Raw genomic sequence first — 20,969 nt, 5'->3', positions numbered from 1 at the left:
ACTGCTTTCATATGCACCATCTTGTTGGAGCCTCATGATAACCACTGAGGTCAAAATAATATGTATTAATTTAATGTGGTATGTACACAGCCATAGAAAATGGACTTGTTAACAGACTGTGATTTTGGGTCACATAGAAGGAGCATCTTGTGATGATCCTGTTGTGATCTGTGCTTGCATTTTTTAAGGTTACCCATAGATGGTTGTATTGGAAGAAGGTTTTTCCAAAGTCCTGCTCATATCAGTTTGTTGAAAGACATGAAGAAGCGCCTGACCGAGGTGGCTGACTTCCACCACGCTGCAAGCAAGGCCCTCCGCGTCCCAGCAGAGGGCAGTGAAGGGCCGCCAGTGAGCCAGGCTGGCACCCCTGCTTACCTGACCTCCCCAGAGCTGCACACAGAGCTTGTGAGGTGAGGCATTGGCTGTTTTGCCATTTATATTTGCAGCACAGGTACTGTGCTGGATCCTTGATTTCTGTTACAAACTGATAAATGTTCTTCTCTTAACCTGTTCGATTGAATATGGAAGGTGGTTTTGACTGTAGGGTTGCATTTTGTAATGTTTCTCTTTTATGTTGCTTATGAGAAGTGAATTGGATGTACCTCTGTCAAGTGCCTGGAGTCTGAGCAAACACAGTTAAACCAGAGGGCAGGTGTCCTCTTCAGTTTTTTTTTTTTTTTTAATTTAATAACAGAAGCAAACCAAAATGATTGATCATAGCAAGGTAACAACTAGTAAAGTCGACCAAGATAGATCTCTAAAAGAAATAAATGACCCAGGCAGATTCTTGAGATGGGGTTAATAGACCCTTTAGGGGATTCTAGGGTCTATTATGGGTCTGGGGTGTGCTGGATTTGAAATCTTCCAAAACTGCTTCTGAAAAAGGGCACAATATTTTCATCCCCCCAAAGGTTAAGAACTCTGAAGTAAGTTTGGGTCCTTTTTCACACTGTTCTTCCACCTTTCAGTTGTAAGCTTGATCTAAACCAGATATTAGTCTTTTTTTTTAAATTTTTTTTTATCGTTATGTCTCCCAACACCCTTTTTTTTCCCCTCCACTATACAGCATGGGGACCCAGATATTAGTCTTATAAATAAGACTTCATAAAAATGGCTCTGAATTTAACCCTGAATATAAAATTTAACCCTGAATATAAAATTTAACCCTGAATATAAAATGAATACAGAGTGTCTTGGTGAGGAAACCCAGTGTTTCGATCCAGCTTGGAGGCTCCAGGCTTGCCTGACCTCAGAGCCCGAAGGCTTCTCTCAGTCTCTAGAATAATTTCTCTCCTTCTCATATTGGCTTGAAGGAAACCTTATTTTCTGTCTGGCTTAACCAGTGGGAAGGCTGTGTCTTAGAACATTTAGATCAGCTAAGAAAGTCTTTGCCGTTCTCTCCTGTCTTCCTTTGGCATGTTGTGAAGTGGCCACGTAACCGAGTCCGACGAGCTCTGACCCAGTCTCTCCCATTTAAGGGCCTCAAAGCTTTGGCCCTGGGTCTCTTCCTATGTCGACTGCTGCTTGGGTAAAGGCGGTATTTTTCCACATTACTGAGTCAAGCCCAGACACACTGCCTCCTGGTCCCCATCCGGTAATTTTTGTGCTGTAGACTACTCTGGGACCTGTTGCTGCAAACAGCTGCTTAAAATATCAGTGATCTTAGCTAAATGGACTGTGTTCCTTGTAAAAACAAAACAGAAGCAAAGGAAACATCATTAAATCTTTTTAAAAAAGAAAGAAAGAAAGGAAAATGGAGAATTTCCCTCCCCCCCTTTTCAGCCTAAGCTTTGTTGTGTTCCTTCTTCATGGGGACAGGCTTCATACATGCTGTGGGTTCTGTTTGTGATTCCTTGAGGCAGGACATTGTTATTGAGCCCAAAGCTGGCAAGTTCTTCGAATGTATACATTTAAAATGGCTTTTTTTTTTTTTTTTTTTGTCTGTTTAGGGCTGCACCCACGGCATATGGAAGTTCCCAGGCTAAGGGCTGAATTGGAGCTGTTGCCGGTGACCTACGCCACAGCCACAGCAATGCTGGATCCTTAACCCACAGAGTGAGGCCAGGGATCGAACCTGAGTCCTCGTAGATACTAGTCAGGTTTGTTACCACTGAACCACGACGGGAACTTCTAAAATGGCTTTTGATGTTTTCTCTGAAAGAAAATGTGTTTATTTGAATGTTTTTTAAACTTTTCCCAGCAGTTAGGCTTATTGTGATTGGATGGCCCAGGAAAGAAAAGCTCCAGATTCAGATCCTTGGTCTGTGTTAAATTCACTTTCTCCAGTTGTTTTTTCTGCATACTGTCTTTAACCCTACTTTCGTCATAGAGTTCATGGAACCCTTTCTTCACATCTTTTGTTTTAGCAGTTACTGCATTGTGTTTAAATGATTTATGACCTGTCTTCCTCTCCTGCTTGCCCTTCTTGGGAGCACAGTGGTTGTTGGAAACATCTTTCTGTTACGTGCTTCCCAACTTTTAGGCAGTAGTGCCAGTTTTCCTAGAGATATAAGTCACTTCTTGCAGATTTGCCTGCACATATTTTTATGTTTTATATAATTATGTTTTTTTTTTTCTTTCAGGCTCTTCAATGTATATATATTATGGCTAGAAGATGAGAATTTTCAAAAAGGAGATACCTATATCCCTTCTCTGCCGAAGCATTATGATACTCACAGGCTAGCAAAAGTGATGCAGAATCAGCAGGTGAAGCTGTGAAGCTGTGGCACTGTCTCTTTTAGCATATCTGACTAATTTGAATTGGTCACTTTTATAATCTAATGGTGAAACCACTTTTTTTTTTTTTTTTTTTTTGTCTTTTGTCTTTTGTCTTTTCAGGGCAGCACCCTCGGCATATGGAGGTTCCCAGGCTAGGGGTCCAATTGGAGCTGTAGCTGCCAGCCTGTGCCACAGCCACAGCAACACCAGATCTGAGGTGTGTCTGTGATATACACCGCATATCATGGCAACGCCAGATCCTTAACCCACTGAGTGAGGCCAGGGATCAAACCAGCGTCCTCATGGGTGCTAATCAGGTTCGTTAACCACTGAGCCACGATGGGAACTCCTGAAACCAATTATTGATTCGGAAATAGGTCACTTGGATACTCATTGTTTTGGTGGCTAAGCACCTCAAACAGTTCGGTGCATCCAGGATTCAGGCTTGTAATCTGGATGACTTTGGAGTTTTATGAGTCTAGAATGCCTCATGCCATGATAGGTTTGGAAATAATGATTTAGGACATCATGGGAGTGTACTAATTGAGAAGCCCAAGATATTTTTAGGTTTATAGATATCCTTAGAACACTCAAAATCAGGGGAAAAAAAGAAAACCAGGGTCCAGGAAACCATAGTCCATATCTGTTCACCAGCTATTACTGTTTGAAGTAGTTTTTAGTGCTCCTTGATAGTTGATAACTCATTTTCATTAAAGGCAGTCCACCATTCTAATATGTAGTGATCAGAAGAGAAGTGCATAGTTCAGAATATGCAAGACAGCTCACTGGAAAGTGGGAAGAGAATAGTAGAATTTCTGGTTTTTGTCAGTCTTATCTATTTAGTTATTTTACCTTTTATAATGAAAAATTCAATCATACAGGAAAGTAGAATAGTGTAATAGACATGCCCTTCTCTCTCTGCCTCTGTGTATCATATGTCTAGTTTCGTCTGTAGCCTATCCAGCCCCACCACCATGCTGGAGCTCATCTTAAGAGCACTTGATACATGTTTTAAAAGATGAGGATTAAAAAAAAAAAGAGCATTTAAATCTTAAATATAATAACAGTGATTTCTTAGTATCAAATATCTAGATAGTGTTCAAATTTCCAGGTGTCTCAAAGATGTCATAAAAGTTTTATTCTACTTTTACAGTTTGTTTGAATCAGTCTACATTTTGTGATTGGCTGATAGTTCTTCTTATGAATCTGTTTAAATCTGTAGGTCTTCCCCTTATCTTTTTTTTTCTTTAATTGCCGTTTATTTGTTGAAGAAACTGAGTAGTTTGTCCATAGAGTTTCCCCACAGGCTAGATTTTGCTGATTTTATCTTTATGGTATAGTTTAATATGTTTTTTCTGTCCCTGGTGTTCTCTATAAATTGATATTGAGACCTAGGGCGTAATATAACCCAGATCCAAGTATTATTTTCTTTCTTTCTTTCTCTCTTTCTTTCTTTCTTTCTGTCTGTCTGTCTGTCTGTCTGTCTGTCTGTCTGTCTTTTAGGGCCGCATCAGCGGCACATGGAGGTTCCCAGGATAGGGGTCCAACTAGAGCTGTAGCCACTGGCCTGTGTCACAGCCACAGCAACTTGGGACCTGAGCCCCCTCTGGGACCTACACCACAGCTCACAGCAATGCCAGATCCTTAACCCACTGAATGAGATCAGGGATGGAACCTGTGTTCTCATGGATGTGAGTTGGGTTCATTAACCACTGAGCCATGACATGAACTCCAAAGTATTATTTTCAATTTACTTTTTTTTCCTCTCTTTAAAATTCCTACTTTTAAATCTATGTCTTATAATTTATTAGTTTATAATTTGTACATAATTTATAAATATGCATTTAGTGGGGCTATTAGAATTACTTTTTCCAGTGGTACATAATCAAAAGTTCTGAGATTCCTAAGATTCTTAGAGTGCCCGTTTTAAATGTCATTCATCATCATGCTTGGAGAACTTGGAGTGGACTACCTGATGTTGAAACTTATGGGTTCATTTTACAGTTAAATACAGTGTTTTGAATGTGAATGCATGATTCATCCCTAAAAGTTAAAGTCCTTGTTCCATTCTAGGATCTGTGGATGGAATATTTGAACATGGAACGTATACATTACGAGTTTCATGAAACCATTGGTCTGTGGACGCAGACCAAGCTTGAGTCCCATTCCACACCCTGCAGTTCGTCAGTGCAGTTGGATTTCACTGATCCTTTGCTGGGTGAGTTGTATGAGTCAGACTCTGAATGAATGAGTAAGTGAATGAATGAGTGAGTGAATGAGTGAATCAGACCCACTGAGGGTTAAGGTTCACACAGTGAGAATTGCTTTTTTAGAAGTTCATTGTTAACTTGTCTCCTACTTAGGGTTAGGTTATACTATGAATGAGAGAAACACCAAAAACACTAAGGGCTTAAATAAGATAGGTTTTTTTTTTCTGCTTCATGTAAAAGAAGTCTGGAGGTAAGTTCAGTGCAGTAACTTCATGACCTGAAAGGCTTCAAGGTCCCTTCCTTCTCCTGTCTTCCTGTCGCACTATTCTCACATCTGGCATCCACTGATGGTTCAAAAGAGCTGCTTAAGCTTAAGCTGTACGTTTACATTTCTTTCAAGAGAAAGGGGAGTCTCCCTCTTTTAAGAAGCTGCTCATAGACTCTCCAGTTATATCTCATAGACCCAAACTGATGTGCATGACTCTACCTACATAGAATCCTGGCTCACTCATATAGTTCACCCAACAAAGGATCCATAGAGTTTCCCCACAGGCTGGATTTTGCCTATTATATCTTTGTGGTATAGTTTAATATGTTTTCTTGTCCCTTATATCTCCTATAAATTGGTATTGGGAAAGTGATCAAGTGGTTTGTAGTTCATTTTCTTCCTGTTGCTTCAAAAAGACATTTCAGTGGACTTATAACATGTAAAGTACAACTTAGAATTTAATTATTTGGGGTTTGCAGTTTGAAAATTCAGAAGCCTTTTTCTTTGATAAACTCTTTTTTCTCTGTATCTGAAACTCTTACCATATAAATGGATTGTATTTCCAAAGTTCTAAGTTGGTTGTTTCTCACATGTGTTTTTCTAGAGAAACAATTTTATAAATTATGTTAGTTTTCTATGCCAGGCCATGAAAGCTCATTTAACCTGCAAAGTTTATGACATACTTTACAATGAAAAAATAATAGAAAATAATATTTAGGATCCCTTATTAATTTAAATTACTGAATATATTTTTAAAATGCAGGGCATGTTAAAACTGTACATATAATTGTTGAAGAAAATATTAAATGTGTAGTGTAGTAAAACAATGAGGTGATTCAGAGAAAGGCAGAAATACAAAAAAAAAAACAGGAAGTTGTTCCAGCTCTGCCACTGACCGGTTAGTTAGCTGTGTGATCAGAGAACCTCTCTTGGCTTTTGTTCACTCATATATAAATAAAGGTGCTGGATGGTCTTGTCTAAGTCTCTGAAAGTTTTCCCTGCAACGTCTTTCTCCCTCCTTTTTTTTTCTGATTATAAAAATTTTATGAGCTCATTAAAAAAAATAAACAGTATAGAAAGGTACATATGTAGGGGAAGGTATAAAACTTGCCCTCAACCCAACCGTATGGATTCTCATTTTCTGTTTCTGAAAGCTTGTTGAATGAGAGGAAGAACTGTGTTTATAGGTCTGGAAGCTGTTGAATGTGTCTTTGTTTGTGTTCTCCCATCTATAATGCTTTCACATTTCCTTAACACTACCCTAAAAGACTGATTATTCTCTCTGGAGTCAAGCTAGTAATTTAGTAAGCCCTTAGTTTGTTCTAGGCACTGTCCTAGTACCTTATATGCATTGACACAGCCCTCCCAACAACCCTACGAGGGTTGTCCCCATTGAGCAGACAGGGAACCTGAGGTATAAGGTGGGTAGGGATCTTGTCCGAGGCACAAAGCTAGGAAGTGGCAGAGCTATCTGTCATCAGAGATCTTGCTTGTCACTGCTTATCTTGTCTTATTTCTGGTGATCAGTACTGATTGTAGTTCTAAATAAATTTAAGGCCTAGGTTTTAAGTAAGAAGTTTCTTTCAGATGATAGCAGGTTAGATGATGATTATATCAAACAACTGAACTTGAGATTGTGTTTGGAAAAATTTCAGCACCCCATGACAGCTTATTGCAAACTTGTGACACTAACTTCTTTTTCTTAAATTTGTTGGCTTCATAATTTTTTTTGTCAGTTGTGGTCCAGAGTTGTGATTCTAGTTAAATATGCTTTGAATTAAGGTGTTTTTTTTTTTTTTTGTCTTTGATCACCCATGATTTTTCTTATAAGTTAGTTTAGGTTGGAAAGAGAGCCCCCCATTTTCCTTCAGAGTCATGACCTAATATTGCTTGAAAGAAACTTAGTCTTATCTGGTGGTGAACATCCATCTTTGTTACATTCTGTGCATAGAGTGATAGATAGTTCCATTGGAAAAACCCCAGCTATAAGGGAAGTCCTGAACTTGACCTGTTTGGAATGTCAAATTCCATCTGTTTGTGTTACAAACAATATAAGTTATCTTTTGCCAAGTGAAGTCATGGCTATTAGATTTTCTTTAATTTTTCTTAACAAGAATAGAAAATTGAATACTTCATCTTGAATGATTTGGAAATTCAGAGTAATCCCTTAAGTACTCTGTTGACGTATTGACTTGAAATTCCCTTGACCTCTCCTGACCTTTGTTATCTTACATGGCAGCATTTTCCTTCATGTTCTTCAGGCCCTACCAGCTGTGTAGTATGTGTATAGTGTGGTGAAGACAAAGGAAGGGAAGATAGAAATTCATTGGACACCTACTGTGTGTTCAGCTCTGTACTAAGTGTAGATATAGAAGCATTTATGAGTCCATATAGTACAGAGCTGCATGGTACAGATTTACTTTCATTAACCTTTATTTTTCTTATGTGTTGCCTGATTTCATTTGTGGGAATGAATGAATGACTGTATGATTACATAAATATCAGTTCTATAGAAGCTGATGCCCAGGTCTTTATTCATTTTAACTACACGACTCTCAGCCCTCCAGTTCAAACCTTGGCCTAATGTTAAGATTTTTTCACTCAATTTTATTTCCTAATGGCCATTCTTCTTTCTCTTATTCCTGTGAAGTTTATCTGGATGATTCCATTAAATTCTTACTGGTCTACCTGCCCCATTTCCTCAGTCCATTGTCCAGAAGATGGCTACCATCTTTCTGAAGCTTGCTTAGAGTCATTCATTAGATAGTCTTTTCTAGTGTGCAGTCAGAACACCTTAGTGGGTCATGCAGAACTATCTAGGACTGTGAACTGTAGCTCTTTAACTATCATTAAGGCTTTTTGAGGATAGGAATTCTATTTAATCATACCACAGGCTCCTGAGCTCCCAGTTCCTGGTGGGAATATTATTAGTCCTGTGGGTGATTCTTCAAAACTTGCAGGTAGCAAAAGATAATTTTATTCTATTCATTTAGGCATCTGGTCATTTAAATAACTGTTCTTTAGGTCTTTAGCCTTCTTTATGAATGTAACAGACTAGGTATGTAGCACATTATAACCTAGTGGGAGCCATTATTCTGTAAAATGGCTAATTTTTTTTTTTTTTTCAGCTAAAGAAAGGGTTTTAAGTAACCTGCGGAAGCATGAGGACCCCCAGCCTCCCCTTGTTCTGCACCCATTGAGGCCTCCTGTGCCAGTTATTTCCTCAGCCGTGCTCCTGAGTCAGAAGGACACCACCCAGCTGGTGTGCACAGACTTGAACCTGCTACAGCAGCAGGCCAGGTAAGACCTGAGACCTCCAGGATGTATATCTGTGTTTGCTGCTTTGACAGCCTGGATGAATAGCAGCCAGAAGGGCTTCCTCCTCCAGAAGGCTAAGGAGGGTAAGGCTACCTTCTCACCATGAGGGTAATTTGACCAGACTGACTCAGAGGGTTGCCTTTGTTAACCAAGTCATGACAAGTCTTTTATTTTATTTTTGTTTTATTTTATTTTTTGTGTCTTTTTGCCTTTTCTAGGGCTGCTCCCACAGCATATGGAGGTTCCCAGGCCAGGGGTCTAATCAGAGCTGTAGCCACCGGCCTATGCCAGAGCCACAGCAACGCGGGATCCGAGCCGCGTCTGTGACCCACACCACAGCTCACGGCAATGCCTGATCCTTAACCCAGGCAAGGCCAGGGATCGAACCTGCAACCTCATGGTTCCTAGTTGGATTCATTAACCACTGCGCCACAACGGGAACTCCACAAGTCTTTTAATTAAACATCGAAATGATGTGGTGCTTTCATGGACTGTATAGACGGTACGTGTTCCTTGTGGTGGCATTTCTGAGTGTTAGCAGTGCAGTGCCAGCTAAATTTTCTCTTATGCTTCTCCTGAGGAAACCTTCTGAGACTGGATGGTGTTAGAAGGGAATAAAAAGAGATATGCTCTCTAGGAGTTCCCGTCGTGGCTCAGTGGTTAACGAATCCAACTAGGAACCATGAGGTTTCGGGTTTGATCCCTGGCCTTGCTCAGTGGGTTAAGGATCCGGCGTTGCCATGAGCTGTGGTGTAGGTCACAGACATGGCTCGGATCCCGTGTTGCTGTGGCTCTGGCATAGGCCCGCAGCTACATCTCTGATTAGACTCCTGGCCTGGGAACCTCCATATGCTTCAGGAGCAGCCCTAGAAAAGGCAGAAAGACAAAAAAAAAAAAAAAAAAAAAAAAAAGAAAAGAAAAAAGAGATATACTCTCTTTTGTCACTGCTTTGTTCTCTTCTCCAAATTCTTTTAAAAGTTGACATAGATACTTGATTACATTTCAAGAACGTCATTTAGTGCTTTGAGTTCACAGTGGAAACAGAATGATCACCTGTTCAAGGTTTTGGTTCTACCTTTCGATCCTGTGAGGAGTGTGTGTGGAGTACATCTGTTTATTTATAAAGTAAAAGAACTTATCTTTGCAAAACCTTGGAGTCAATCTCTTATTGGCCCTTTTTCCCTATCTGTTTTTGGTCTAATTGTGTTGGTCTAATTGTGTCTGTTTTTAGTCATATGGTCCTTTTTCCCTATCTGTTTTTGGTCTAATTGTTTGGTCTAATTGTGTCTGTTTTTGGTCATATGTGTTGCTTGCACATGTATTATAATCTGTGGGCGAGCATAATAATAAATGCACAGTGTTAGAACAGTGTTGACACTTGTGTAAAACAATTAGCTTTCCTGATCTTCCACATCTCGGTGTGAGTTGCTAATACCCAAGAAGTCACTGGTACTCATAAATAAGGCACCCCTTTAGGATGATAAAATCAGAATGTTGATATAATATAGATTCCAAATGGAGCTTTGTTTCTGGCTAAGAAGTTCTCCTACTTTTCCTTCCTTTCTTAACTTTCTGGTTAGCTTGACTGCCAGAGAGAGGGTTTGGTTAAGTCTGGGCATGCACCTCTTTGGTCTTTTGTTAACTGTGGAACCCTTGTGTCTTACTGTTCTCTATTGCAGGCTGGGGATAACTGGAAGCCTTTATCACTTATCAAGAAACCACTCCTAAGACTATTTTTTTTAAAACCTCCTGATGATGTTTTCCAGAACTGCAGCTCTTCGGGAATCTCAGCAGGTTGCCCTGGATAGTGAGCTATTGGACACGATGCCCAAACAGTATGTTAATCGAGAGGAGCAGACCACTCTGAACTTGGAGTGTAGAGGCAATAGTGGTAAGAAGTGCCAAGGAGCAGCAGTTGTAACAGTGCAGGTAAGATCGTGCAAGTTTCTTTATAATTCATGGAATTTTGTTTGAGTCCCTCATATCGTTCTATCATTGAGGAAGACGGAAAGAAGTATGTAGTACCTCATCCATGTCCCAAAACATTTACCAGTTTGGGGGAGAGTGAAGACACACACAGAGCTAATCACTTATTTCCATAAGTGCTGATGAGTCCTGAAAAACAGATAGATTGAAATTTAAAAGTGGAATCATTGAGATGATTCTTAGAAAGAGGGCCTCAAACTGGCCCTTACAGGGTTTTGGCAATGACAGTTTGGAATCGGTTAGAGGGAATGTGGGGATGAAGTCACCATGGCTTCATCTAAGGGTCAGTGGCTCCATCCGTCTGTTTCAGTTATTTTGAGAAGTGGTGATAGGAAATCACATTGGGAAGGTTGGACTTCACCTGGGAGCTTGAGCTGTACGCTGGAGGTAGTGGGGAGCCCCTGAAGATGAAGGTGGAAGGCACGTGTGGAAAACAGAGTAGTTGGGTGCAGCCTGCTGACAGACCAAAGTTGGGTCTGTGACATCGTAAGGACTTCGGAATGGAAGTTTAGCCGTAGTCAGCATGTCATAGCACTTACTTTATGCTAAACACTTTACAGAACTTATTTTGTCCTCTCCTATAAAAGTAGACTTGCTTGTTTGTTTTGTCTTTTAGGGCCAAACCTGTAGCATATGGAACTTCTCATGGGTTGCATCAGAGCCGTAGCTGCCAGCCTCAGCCACAGCCATAGCAATGCCAGATCCGAGCCGCCTCTGCAACCTATGCCGCAGCTTTTAGCAATGCCGGATCCTTAAAACTGCTCAGCAAAGCCAGGGATGGAACCCACATCCTCATGGATACTAGTTGGGTTCTTGACCCACTGAGCCACAATGGGAACTCCATTATTATCTGTATTTTTTTAAAATTAATTAATTAATTATTTCCGCTATACAGCATGGTATCTGAATTTTTTATTATCTTTATTTTTCTGATTAAGAGAGAGAGGCATAGAAAGGTTAAATTACATATCCAGAGTATGCTGCCGGTGACTACAAAACTAGGAGGCCCAGGCAGTCTGGCTGCAGGGTGCATGTTCCTTAGTCACCATGCTTACTCTTTCTGCAAGTGATGTTGGCATCTCCTGAGATAGGAAAGAACGGCTTGGAGGTGGGTGCTACGTGCTGGTTGACTACACTTGCCCCAAAATAGCTTCTCTGTTTTAGTTTTTACAAATTGGGAATTTATTTTACTGACTCTTGGCTGTCTTTTAAAAATTTCCTTTCTTTTTGTGCCAATCCACATTTTAACAGTTCTAATGTGTTTTTTTATCAGTCTCCTTAGGAGACTGTTTTTCCTAAAAGGTCTTCTTCAAAATAATTTTTTAATACTCATGTTTTTCCATTATCTTCAAAATTCATTTCTGATTTTTTTTTTAATTTTTGCTTTTTAAGGCTGCAGCTGTGGCATATGGAAGTTTCCAGGGTAGGGGTCAAATTGGAGCTGCAACTGCCAGCCTATACCACAGCCACAGCAACACAGGATCCGAGCCACCTCTGTGACCTACGCCACAGCTCATGGCAACACCTAAGATGGAGAGTCAGGCATCAGTATCATCTCTTCCACATCACCCTCCCCACTCCCTAGTTGCTTTCCAAGTCATATTGGTTCTGTGTCTGCAATGGCCTTAAATTTCTCTTCCTTTCTCTTCACTGCCATTGCCCTGTGGTTGGCCCACATCACCTTTCCCCTGAACTTACACAGTAGGCTCCCTGTCCATAGTCTTCCTCCCTATCCAGTTCATTTCCCACAATTCGTCGTTTTAAACACAACTCTGATCACACTTCCAGGCCAAAACCCCACATTGGTTCTCTAGTGTCTAATAGTAGGATGTCTCTTGGGACCCACCGTCATCTGTTCTTGATCTCTTTCTGGTGACATCATTTCCCCTCTCTCCCACTCCCTAAACATTCTGTTTTCTAGCACCTTAGACCATTCTATGCCTTCATTCACAGGCATATGCTGTTCTTTGTTCTCCGCAGCTCATTTCTGAGCTCCTGCTGGTCCCTTCATCCCTTGGTTCAGGCAGCATCTTCAGATCTTTCTTGATTCTTCTAGTCAGGTTGAGATAGCCCCTCCTCTCATTGCAGTTTGTGCATAAATGCTGTCTGTCATAGTCACCTGCTCTCCTTCCTACCAGACTGACCTCTGGGAATAGAGTTCCTGTCCTTCATCTGTATGCCTGTACCACCTAGCATGGCTCTTGACACTTGATAGGTACACTTTAACACCCCTGAATCTGTCCGTGAAACCACAAACACACCACTTGTTAGGTTGTGTTATAACTTGTTTTGTTTTATCATTAGTTCTATAGCTGTTAATGGATTTTGAGTCACCTGAGGGCCAGGGTCTTGTCTTCTTCATGTTGACATCATCAGTGCCTTGCATAGTCACTGTCACAGAATGGATGTGTTTGAAGGAATGAATGATGGATATAAACTCTTCATAAGCATATCTGCTTGATTTTCACCACCTTCAGGAACTTTGTAGATATTATTTGGCTATGGAAGACACTAGAAACTAGTGTCACTTTTTTTTTTTTTTTAGGACCACCAACAGCATGTGGAGTTTCCCAGGCTGGGGGTCTAATCAGAGCCTGTAGCTTCTGGGCTACACCATAGCCACAGCAACGCCAGATCCAGGCTACGTCTCTGACCTACACCACAGCTCACGGCAACGCTGGATCCTTAATCCACTGAACCTACGTCTTCAAGGATGCTGGTCAGATTTGTTTCCGCTGAGCCATGATGGGAACTCCAGCAGTCACTTTTGAGCCTGCTTGTCTTTGGCCAATGTAATGCTTAATTGGCCTGCCTAGTGCTTTCCATACAAAAGCTCAATGTAATCAAACACTGCTGCACCTACCTTTTTACTTTAATACGAACGTCTCCTAGGCATTGATCTTGGAGAGCAGTAAGGATGGTCAGACTTCAGTGCACTACTTCACTTCTCAGCCCTGTTCACAGTATTTCTTATTCCTTACTTGGGAACTTATATCCTAGGTAGTATGGTAAGGGCTTTTCTTATGTTATCTCGCTTAAGCTTCACAAAATGAGGATGAAGAAACACATTCAGAGAGGCTCGGAGACTTGCCAAAGTCACACAGCTAGTAAGTGGCTCTGTTGGAATTCAAACCCACATCTATTTAAATTTAAAACTCATGTTTTCCCATTCAGTATTGGGAAGTGGCCAGGCCATTTGCTTCTCCTGTTTCTTCTCTGATTTCTGTAGACTAGCTGATCACGAGAGTCAGATCCTATTTGAATTAACATGTGTACCGTTTTCTTTCTGAGTTACTGTCTAAGATTCATTCTTTTTCAGTGATTAGGGAATTCATGGATTGGATCACTTTAAAAAATCGCCTTTTTGTGAAATGATTTTATATTTGAAGTATGGATTTTAGATTTCAAATTTAAAACATGTTAAGTGTATTTTCAGTATACTTTTCATCTCATTTGTAAAGATTTCAAATTATGTCATGAAAATGCTTAATGCTTCATAGACTTTTTCTGTGAGAGAAAGCCTTGGAAATTTCCAGCCATTTGCAAATGTTCGAACTATGTATACAAAAGCCAAAGATGTTTTATGGGAAGTGAGACGTGCCTCTTCTGTGGTCGGCTCTCCTAATAAAAGGCTCTAATAATTCAGTGATATTTCCTGAGGAAACGGGCTGATTTATAATGAGGTTCCTCTTGTTGTACTTTGGTATTGTGGGGCATGTTTGCTGAACCCAGGATTGATTTATTATCATGTGAAAAATTTGCTCATTCCTAGAAATGAAAGATGGGAAAGACCCACTGAGGGCCTCACATTATTGGAACAACTTGCTGAATCACATGCTTTGTGCAGCCTTTGAATTTCTGGTCTATCTGATGTGACTCAAGTGGAGGGGGCTTCCAGCTTGCTGCTTTGTTCTGTTGTCTACAACTTCTTGTAATTATGAGCTGGTAGTCATTCAATCTCTCTCACCTCCGTTCCAGTAAGAAAACCATGGTGGGAACAATGAACAAAAATAAGAAGACTAGAAAATTATATTTTTTAGTGAGAAAGTCTAAACCTCCCTAAACATGGTTTTCTTTTATTCTCCAGTGTTCATAGTTTCTACAACGTGGGATGGCAATTTTAAAATTGGAGGTGCACAGTGGTTTGAGTTTTGTCTCTCTACATTTCTCAGTCCAGGTGTCTTAGCCACTGTCTTTCCACGTCTCTCCGTTCTTACTGTCTTCCTCCCTTGACTCAGATTCTCTTTTCCTCTCTTTGGCCACTTGCCCTCCAGGTCAGCCAAGGGCTGTGACTCTCAAAGACCCAGTCTGATTGTGGTTGGTGATCTATCGGGCCAAAGAGCTGACTGTATGTACTCCTGATGACATTTTGGGCTATTAAACATGGCCTGTTATTTGAAAGACTTGAAATATTATATTTGTATTGATTCATTATGTGGTTTAATGGAAATAATTTACTTTTTTAATCTTTTGTTTCTCCAATAATCAAAATTAAAGTAATTGCTAACATTATATGTTCTTGGATATTCAGTTTTTTTTGCTTTTTGACTCATAATAACAGCTTATTTCTTAGGAGAATTGTAAAGACATTTAACACAACATTGTTTAACAGTGTTTTATGGAAGGAAGTTGTTATCATGATCTTAAAAGTAGGGGCTCCATGTACTGTCTCTCAGAGTAGTGCTGCACTGGGCTACTCTGTAAAGCAGATTAAGCAGGACCATTGCCCTTTGGGTGCTTTTGATCTGGAATTTATGAAAACAACCCTGACAAGGACATAAGGGATTTCAGCTGAATAAGTTTGTGAATTAGATCATTACATTATTTATAAATAAAGGGTACCATAACAACTGCAGTGGTGGCCGAGGCCTGGGTTTGGGCAGGTGCATGTAAAGGAAAATGTAGACCCTACTGCTCACCCATGTGGGCAGTGACCATGTGATTGGGAAAGACCATGTGACTATGTGAAGAGAATGTAGGATTTAAAATTCCTGCTTTCCTTTTTTTTTTTTTTTTGATGTTTTTAGGGCTGCACCTACGGCATATGGAGGTTCCCAGGCTAGGGGTCAAAATGGAGCTATAGCTGCTGGCCTACACCACAGCCATAGCAACGCCAGATCCAAACTGCATCTGTGGCCTACACCACAGCTCATGGCAATGCCAGATCCCTAACCCACTGAGCGAGGTCAGGAATCAAACCTCATCCTCATGGATACTTGTCAGATTCATTTCCCCTAAGCCATGATGGGAACTCCTAAAATTCCTGCTTTCTAAATGTTCTGGTCTCTTCAGCATTTCAGGCCATGCTTGTATGATAAGTCCAGGGTCCCTAGCCTACTTGAAAGATCTCCCCAAGACAGGACCCGTTTCTCCCCAGTCTGATTACACTGTACTCTTTGGCCCCTGACCCCCCACTTGATTTGAGTTCCTCTTTGCTGTCCCTCTGTCCTCCTGTTCCCCACAACTGCCACATTGATTCTGTCTTTGTGTTGCAACCTGGGCCATGGATATTGTCTGCATCTATCCACAGCCAAAAAAGGACATTAAAAATGCACAAAGCAGTTAGCATATAGGTCACCATCAATTAATTAGAGAAAATGGTATTAACAACCCCTCATATGGCAAAGACATAGTCTTAAAAAAGGATAGTTTTTTAAAGTTGAAACAAATTTTTTTTTAAGAGCTCAATAAATTCTCCTTATTTTTCACATCTTTACTGAGAACCAGTAAACATTTTAACAAAGACCCACTTTCTGGAACCACTAAATTAGTCAGATGCTCTTTTCTAGGCATGCAACTGGTTTGAGCACTTCCCATATTTTATTTTATATCTATTTGGTTGTTTGTTTTATAAGTATATCTTTCCTTCCTTTCAAAATAGCAAGTGTTTTATCAACAGATTTACGCCATCCTCTTTTTAAAATTTTTAAAAAATTTTTTTGTATTTGGCACAGATGAGACTGCAGCCCGAGTGTTCTGAGTCAAATTATTTGTGCTTCTGGATTGGGGAGGCTACAGCTCTGCGGGAGGGAGTTCAACAGAGGATGGGCTTGAAGTGCTTCAGGCCTTGGTGGTGGAAGACATTCAGTTTATTTTTGATAAGAACTGGAGCATTGAAGCATAAATGGCATAGAACTAGCTCACAAAAGACTGTGAACCAATGGTAAATTAATTCAAGTTCAATTTTTCATGAAAAGCCTGAGATTCTTGAATAGTTTTTTGATGTTTTTCCCCATTCCCTCTCAGGTTCAACCAAGAGTTTTTTGTTTTTTGTTTTTTTCTTTTTGTCTTTTTAGGGCCGCACCCGTGGCATACGTAGGTTCCCAGGCTAGGGGTTAAATCAGAGCTACAGCTGCTGGCCACAGCCACGCCAGATCCTTAACCCACTGAGCGAGGCCAGGGATCGAACTCACAACCTCATGGTTCCTAGTCGGATTTATTTTTGCTGTACCACGATGGGAACTCCCCTCAACCAAGAGGGGAGTTGTAGTAATTCAAATATCCAGAGTATTTGTCATAAAATATCTGCACTAGAAACCTGTAGGCTCAAGTAAGTCTGTTGACCACTTTAATTTTTGTTAGTTTGAAGGTATGCATAAGAATGAAGCAGTAAGCCAACAGCTTCATGTTTTGCGAAAAGAAGTAAAGCAGTTGCAAGCAGAAGCTGCTAAACCACCATCACTTAATATCGTGGAAGCTGCCGTGCATGCAGAAAACTTGATTACGTAAGTTTTGAGGGTATTATAACATTACAATTAAAAATGCTATTCTGTTATTACTGATAGTAATCACACATGCTACTGCATCCCTCAGATGCTAATTGATTAGTAAAAGTATCAGCAGCCTTGGGCCAAATCTGATATGCCACCTATTTTTATAAATAAAGTTTTATTGTACCATAGCCATACCTATTTATTTACTTAGTGTGTGTGACTTCTTTGTTACAATGACAAAATTGAGTGGCTGTGATGATTTATGGCCCATAAAGCATAAAATATTTTTTTTATCAGGCCCTTCGTAGAATAATTTTGCTGACCCTCGAATTAGGAGATGATACATTGCGTTGGAATTCAATCCTGCAGAAATTGATTGATTGATTGATTGATTTTTGCTTTTTAGGGCTGCACCTGCAGCACATGGAAGTTCCCAGGCCAAGGGGTCAAATCACAGCTACACCACAGCTCACGGCAATGCAGGATCCTTAACCCACTGAGAAAAGCCAGGGATTGAACCTGCATCCTCATGAATACTAGTCAGATTCATTTTCACTGAGCCATGGTGGGAACTCCCAGTCTTGCAGAGATTTAGTGTTTCAGTTCTGTATTAAAGTCACTTTTGTCCAGGAAGTCATCATTGTCAATTCAGATTATTGAGCAAAGTTTACAGTAGAATTGCTCAGGAAAACTAGGGCGCTCAAGTGTAGTTACCAACTTGCATTTGGTTGTTGTGGTTGTCTTGGAGCTCCTGGATTACTCTCACTCTGTTCTTTCTTCCCAAAGCCACCAGGACATGACTTGGGAGAGGGGAGGTTGACTCTGCCTTTTACTTTATAGTGAATTTACATTCTAGTACCAGTAGCTAATCCCTTGGTAGATTAGGATTGTGGGGTAGATGGGGGCATTGAGACCTTTCATGGGTTGAAAGGAGGGGCCTGGGAAGGAGGAGGAGATAAGGTGAAGAAGAGGTTGATGTTTCTTTTACTAGGAAAGGAACTCAAAAAAGAGTGAAAATTAGAAGAGATACCTTTTATTCTAAGGTCTTATTCTATACAAAAATATTTTTCTTCAACCTAAGTCAGTATTTTGGATTTTAAAATTTAGAAAAATCGAGGTTCTTGTTTTTAGAAATATGTATTATATCAGGAACACACAAAATTAAGTAATACATCATGAGTTACATGCAAATATGCAAATATTTAATGTTAATAAAGGCTGACACTCCCGCCTCCCAGGAGCACTTCAAATCATTTCTGTGTGTTGAAAGTAAGTTGTTGGGTTAAGTTGGAAGTTATTCCATGAAATATTTCTGAAGTGACATTTGTATGGGGCTCTGAGGACTTTGAAGGATGTTGCCTGAGAAATGTAGAGTGTCAGAGAAACACTTGTGAGTGTGGATTCTCTCAATGTAGACCAGTAGCCTTACTTGCATTTTCCCACAGGGCCTTAGTGAATGCTTACCAGTCCCAGCCCACCCCCGGGGTTCAGAAGGTGGGCATCAGCCTCTTCTTTACTGTTGTGGATTATGTCAGTGATGAGACACAGCGCCATCCTCCCACAAGGCAGTTTTTTACCTCCTGCATTGAGATCTTGGGACAGGTAAGGTCATCCTGTGTTTTTAGCCTTATTCATGATAGGTCCCTACAGTGTCCTCATTAGGTATAGTCAGGGTTGATCCTGTACTTACAGTATAGTTCAGGATCTTACCTAAGTCAGAAGCCCCTTTGAATTGTTGGTATAGAATTCTGCATTTCGTATAAGAGGTTTAAATTATCAATATATGAAAGTCTTTGGGGAGATGTCAAATACCATCAAATGCGGTTGGTATTAACAATATTACTGAAGGTCTTTATTGCTTATAAAATGCTTTTTGATAATTTTATTTCATCCTCACAGTGACTCTGTGTGATTGATATTATTCCCAACTCCTGCCCCCTTTACCCTCCAGCCACACCCACCGCATGCTAAAGCCAGGGATGGAACCCGGGCCACAGCTGTAACCAGAGCCACAGCAGTGACAATGCCAGATCCTTAACCTCCAGAGCCATAGGGAACTCTGATATCATTGTCATCCTGAAGATGAGGAAACTGGTCTCTAAAAGCTTAAATGATTTGCTTAAAGAATACAGCTGGTGAGCCCTGGAGCTGAGAGGGACCCGGGTCTTCTGACTCAATATTCAGTGCTTGCCCCACCTCTCCACTGCTGCATCCTAGTTACTAGTCACCATTTATTTATTTATTTGACTTACAGTTAAATATATGGATATTTAATACAGGCAAGGGCAATGTATGCATGCAGATTTATAAAACCTGTCATATAAGAAAGGAAAGCCATTTGTGGGAAAATATATAAACACTAATTAACCATGTATTCTTACCCCAATTCAGTTAAATGAGTACTTATTTATTGGGTAATTTTAGGGAGGTGATGTTGAGCAGATACTAAAATAGATTTTTTAGAATAGTTTCTTAATTGTCAGGTTGATGTGTGCTTATTATAAGAAATGCAAGCAGTGTAAAAAATATAAAGAAGAAAAATTTCTCATAATCCTAATCTGTTGGAAATAGTGGTTACATAGCTAACACTTCATTATAGTTTGTCTTGTGTATCTGTCTGTTAGTGTATTGTGTATATGTAAAAATGATATATCATTCTTACATATAGGTATAACAGATAAGCACTCAAAATCTGCATGTGCTATTTTATTACCTGCTTTTTTCATTTGTACTATGTTTTTTTTTTTTGTTTTTGTTTTTGTTTTGTTTTGTTTTGTTTTGTCTTTTTGCTATTTCTTGGGCCGCTCCCGCGGCATATGGAGATTCCCAGGCTAGGGGTCTAATCAGAGCCGTAGCCACCAGCCTACACCAGAGCCACAGCAACGCAGGATCCGAGACGCGTCTGCAACCTACACCACAGCTCACGGCAACGCCGGATCGTCAACCCACTGAGCAAGGGCAGGGACTGAACCCGCAACCTCATGGTTCCTAGTCGGATTCGTTAACCACTGTGCCACGATGGGAACTCCTGTACTACGTTTTATACATTATTCCTTGATAATTAATACCAACCTATATCATGGTATTTAGTATATAGGGTTCCATGGTACAGGTGTATTGTACTGTGTTTAGCCAGGGCCCTCTGGATGAATATTTAGGTAGGTTGTCTGTTTTATTGTAGTAAGCTTGAGATAAATATATATCTTTGTGAAATGGTGGGACTACTTTTCCTAGGGTAACTTCCTACTTTTCCTAGAAGTGTGATTGTTTTGTCAAAGGGACTAGGATTTGATGTGTATTGTCATACTGCTCCCCTGGGAAGTTTGTTCCTATTTACACTATCATAGCAGGGTTTGAGTTTATTATTCTCCATGTTAAAACTAACATTAGGAGTGGTCATTCTTTTAAAGTCTTGCTAATCTAATGGGGAAGCGATTATTTGTGATTATTTTCAGTTGTTTTTTTCTTTAAGTACTTGTTAAGCTGCATGACTTTTCAAATGATTATTGGCAATTTAATTATTTTTCTATGATCTTCTGGATTTTCTCACCAAATTTTTCTGTTTGAGAGTTTATTTATTTTTTTATTGTTTTGAAAGAACTCTTCAGAGCATTAGCCTAGTGTCTAGAATGTGTTGTAAGGTCATTTTTCTTTAATTTTATGATGATTTTGCCTTACAGGGTTTAAATTTTCTTGTATTTCAATCTTTCAGTCTTATTCTTTATTATTTCTGCCTATGGTCAAGCTTATCAAAAC

At 40.0% G+C, this 20,969-nt stretch overlaps 1 protein-coding gene across 11 annotated transcripts in view; it reads left to right on the top strand.

The window, feature by feature from the left end:
* EPG5 (ectopic P-granules 5 autophagy tethering factor) overlaps window positions 1–20,969 on the top strand; it is a 122,965-nt gene that overhangs the window by 62,913 nt on the left and 39,083 nt on the right. For 10 of the 11 annotated variants that reach the window (XR_014808154.1, XR_014808155.1, XR_014808156.1 and 7 more), the window contains 7 exons: window positions 189–410; window positions 2,583–2,706; window positions 4,792–4,936; window positions 8,325–8,496; window positions 10,281–10,443; window positions 17,083–17,225; window positions 18,659–18,815. Coding sequence is in view for 7 of the 11 variants with exons in the window: in XM_084964950.1 (XP_084821076.1) it covers window positions 189–410; window positions 2,583–2,706; window positions 4,792–4,936; window positions 8,325–8,496; window positions 10,281–10,443; window positions 17,083–17,225; window positions 18,659–18,815 (1,126 nt within the window). In the remaining 4 variants the exon portion in view is untranslated. Of the gene's footprint in view, window positions 1–188; window positions 411–2,582; window positions 2,707–4,791; window positions 4,937–8,324; window positions 8,497–10,280; window positions 10,444–17,082; window positions 17,226–18,658; window positions 18,816–20,969 lie in introns of those variants that run through there. The other variant, XR_014808162.1, reaches the window with a different exon arrangement.

Source organism: Sus scrofa, chromosome 1, assembly GCF_054392235.1.
Source record: "Sus scrofa isolate SSC_HxYL_T2T_F1_AM1 chromosome 1, Sscrofa_HxYL_maternal_Yorkshire_Landrace_v2.0, whole genome shotgun sequence".
Lineage (NCBI taxonomy): Eukaryota > Metazoa > Chordata > Mammalia > Artiodactyla > Suidae > Sus > Sus scrofa.
Note: the sequence above shows the minus strand (reverse complement) of the source record. Positions and strands in the feature narration are given on the sequence as shown.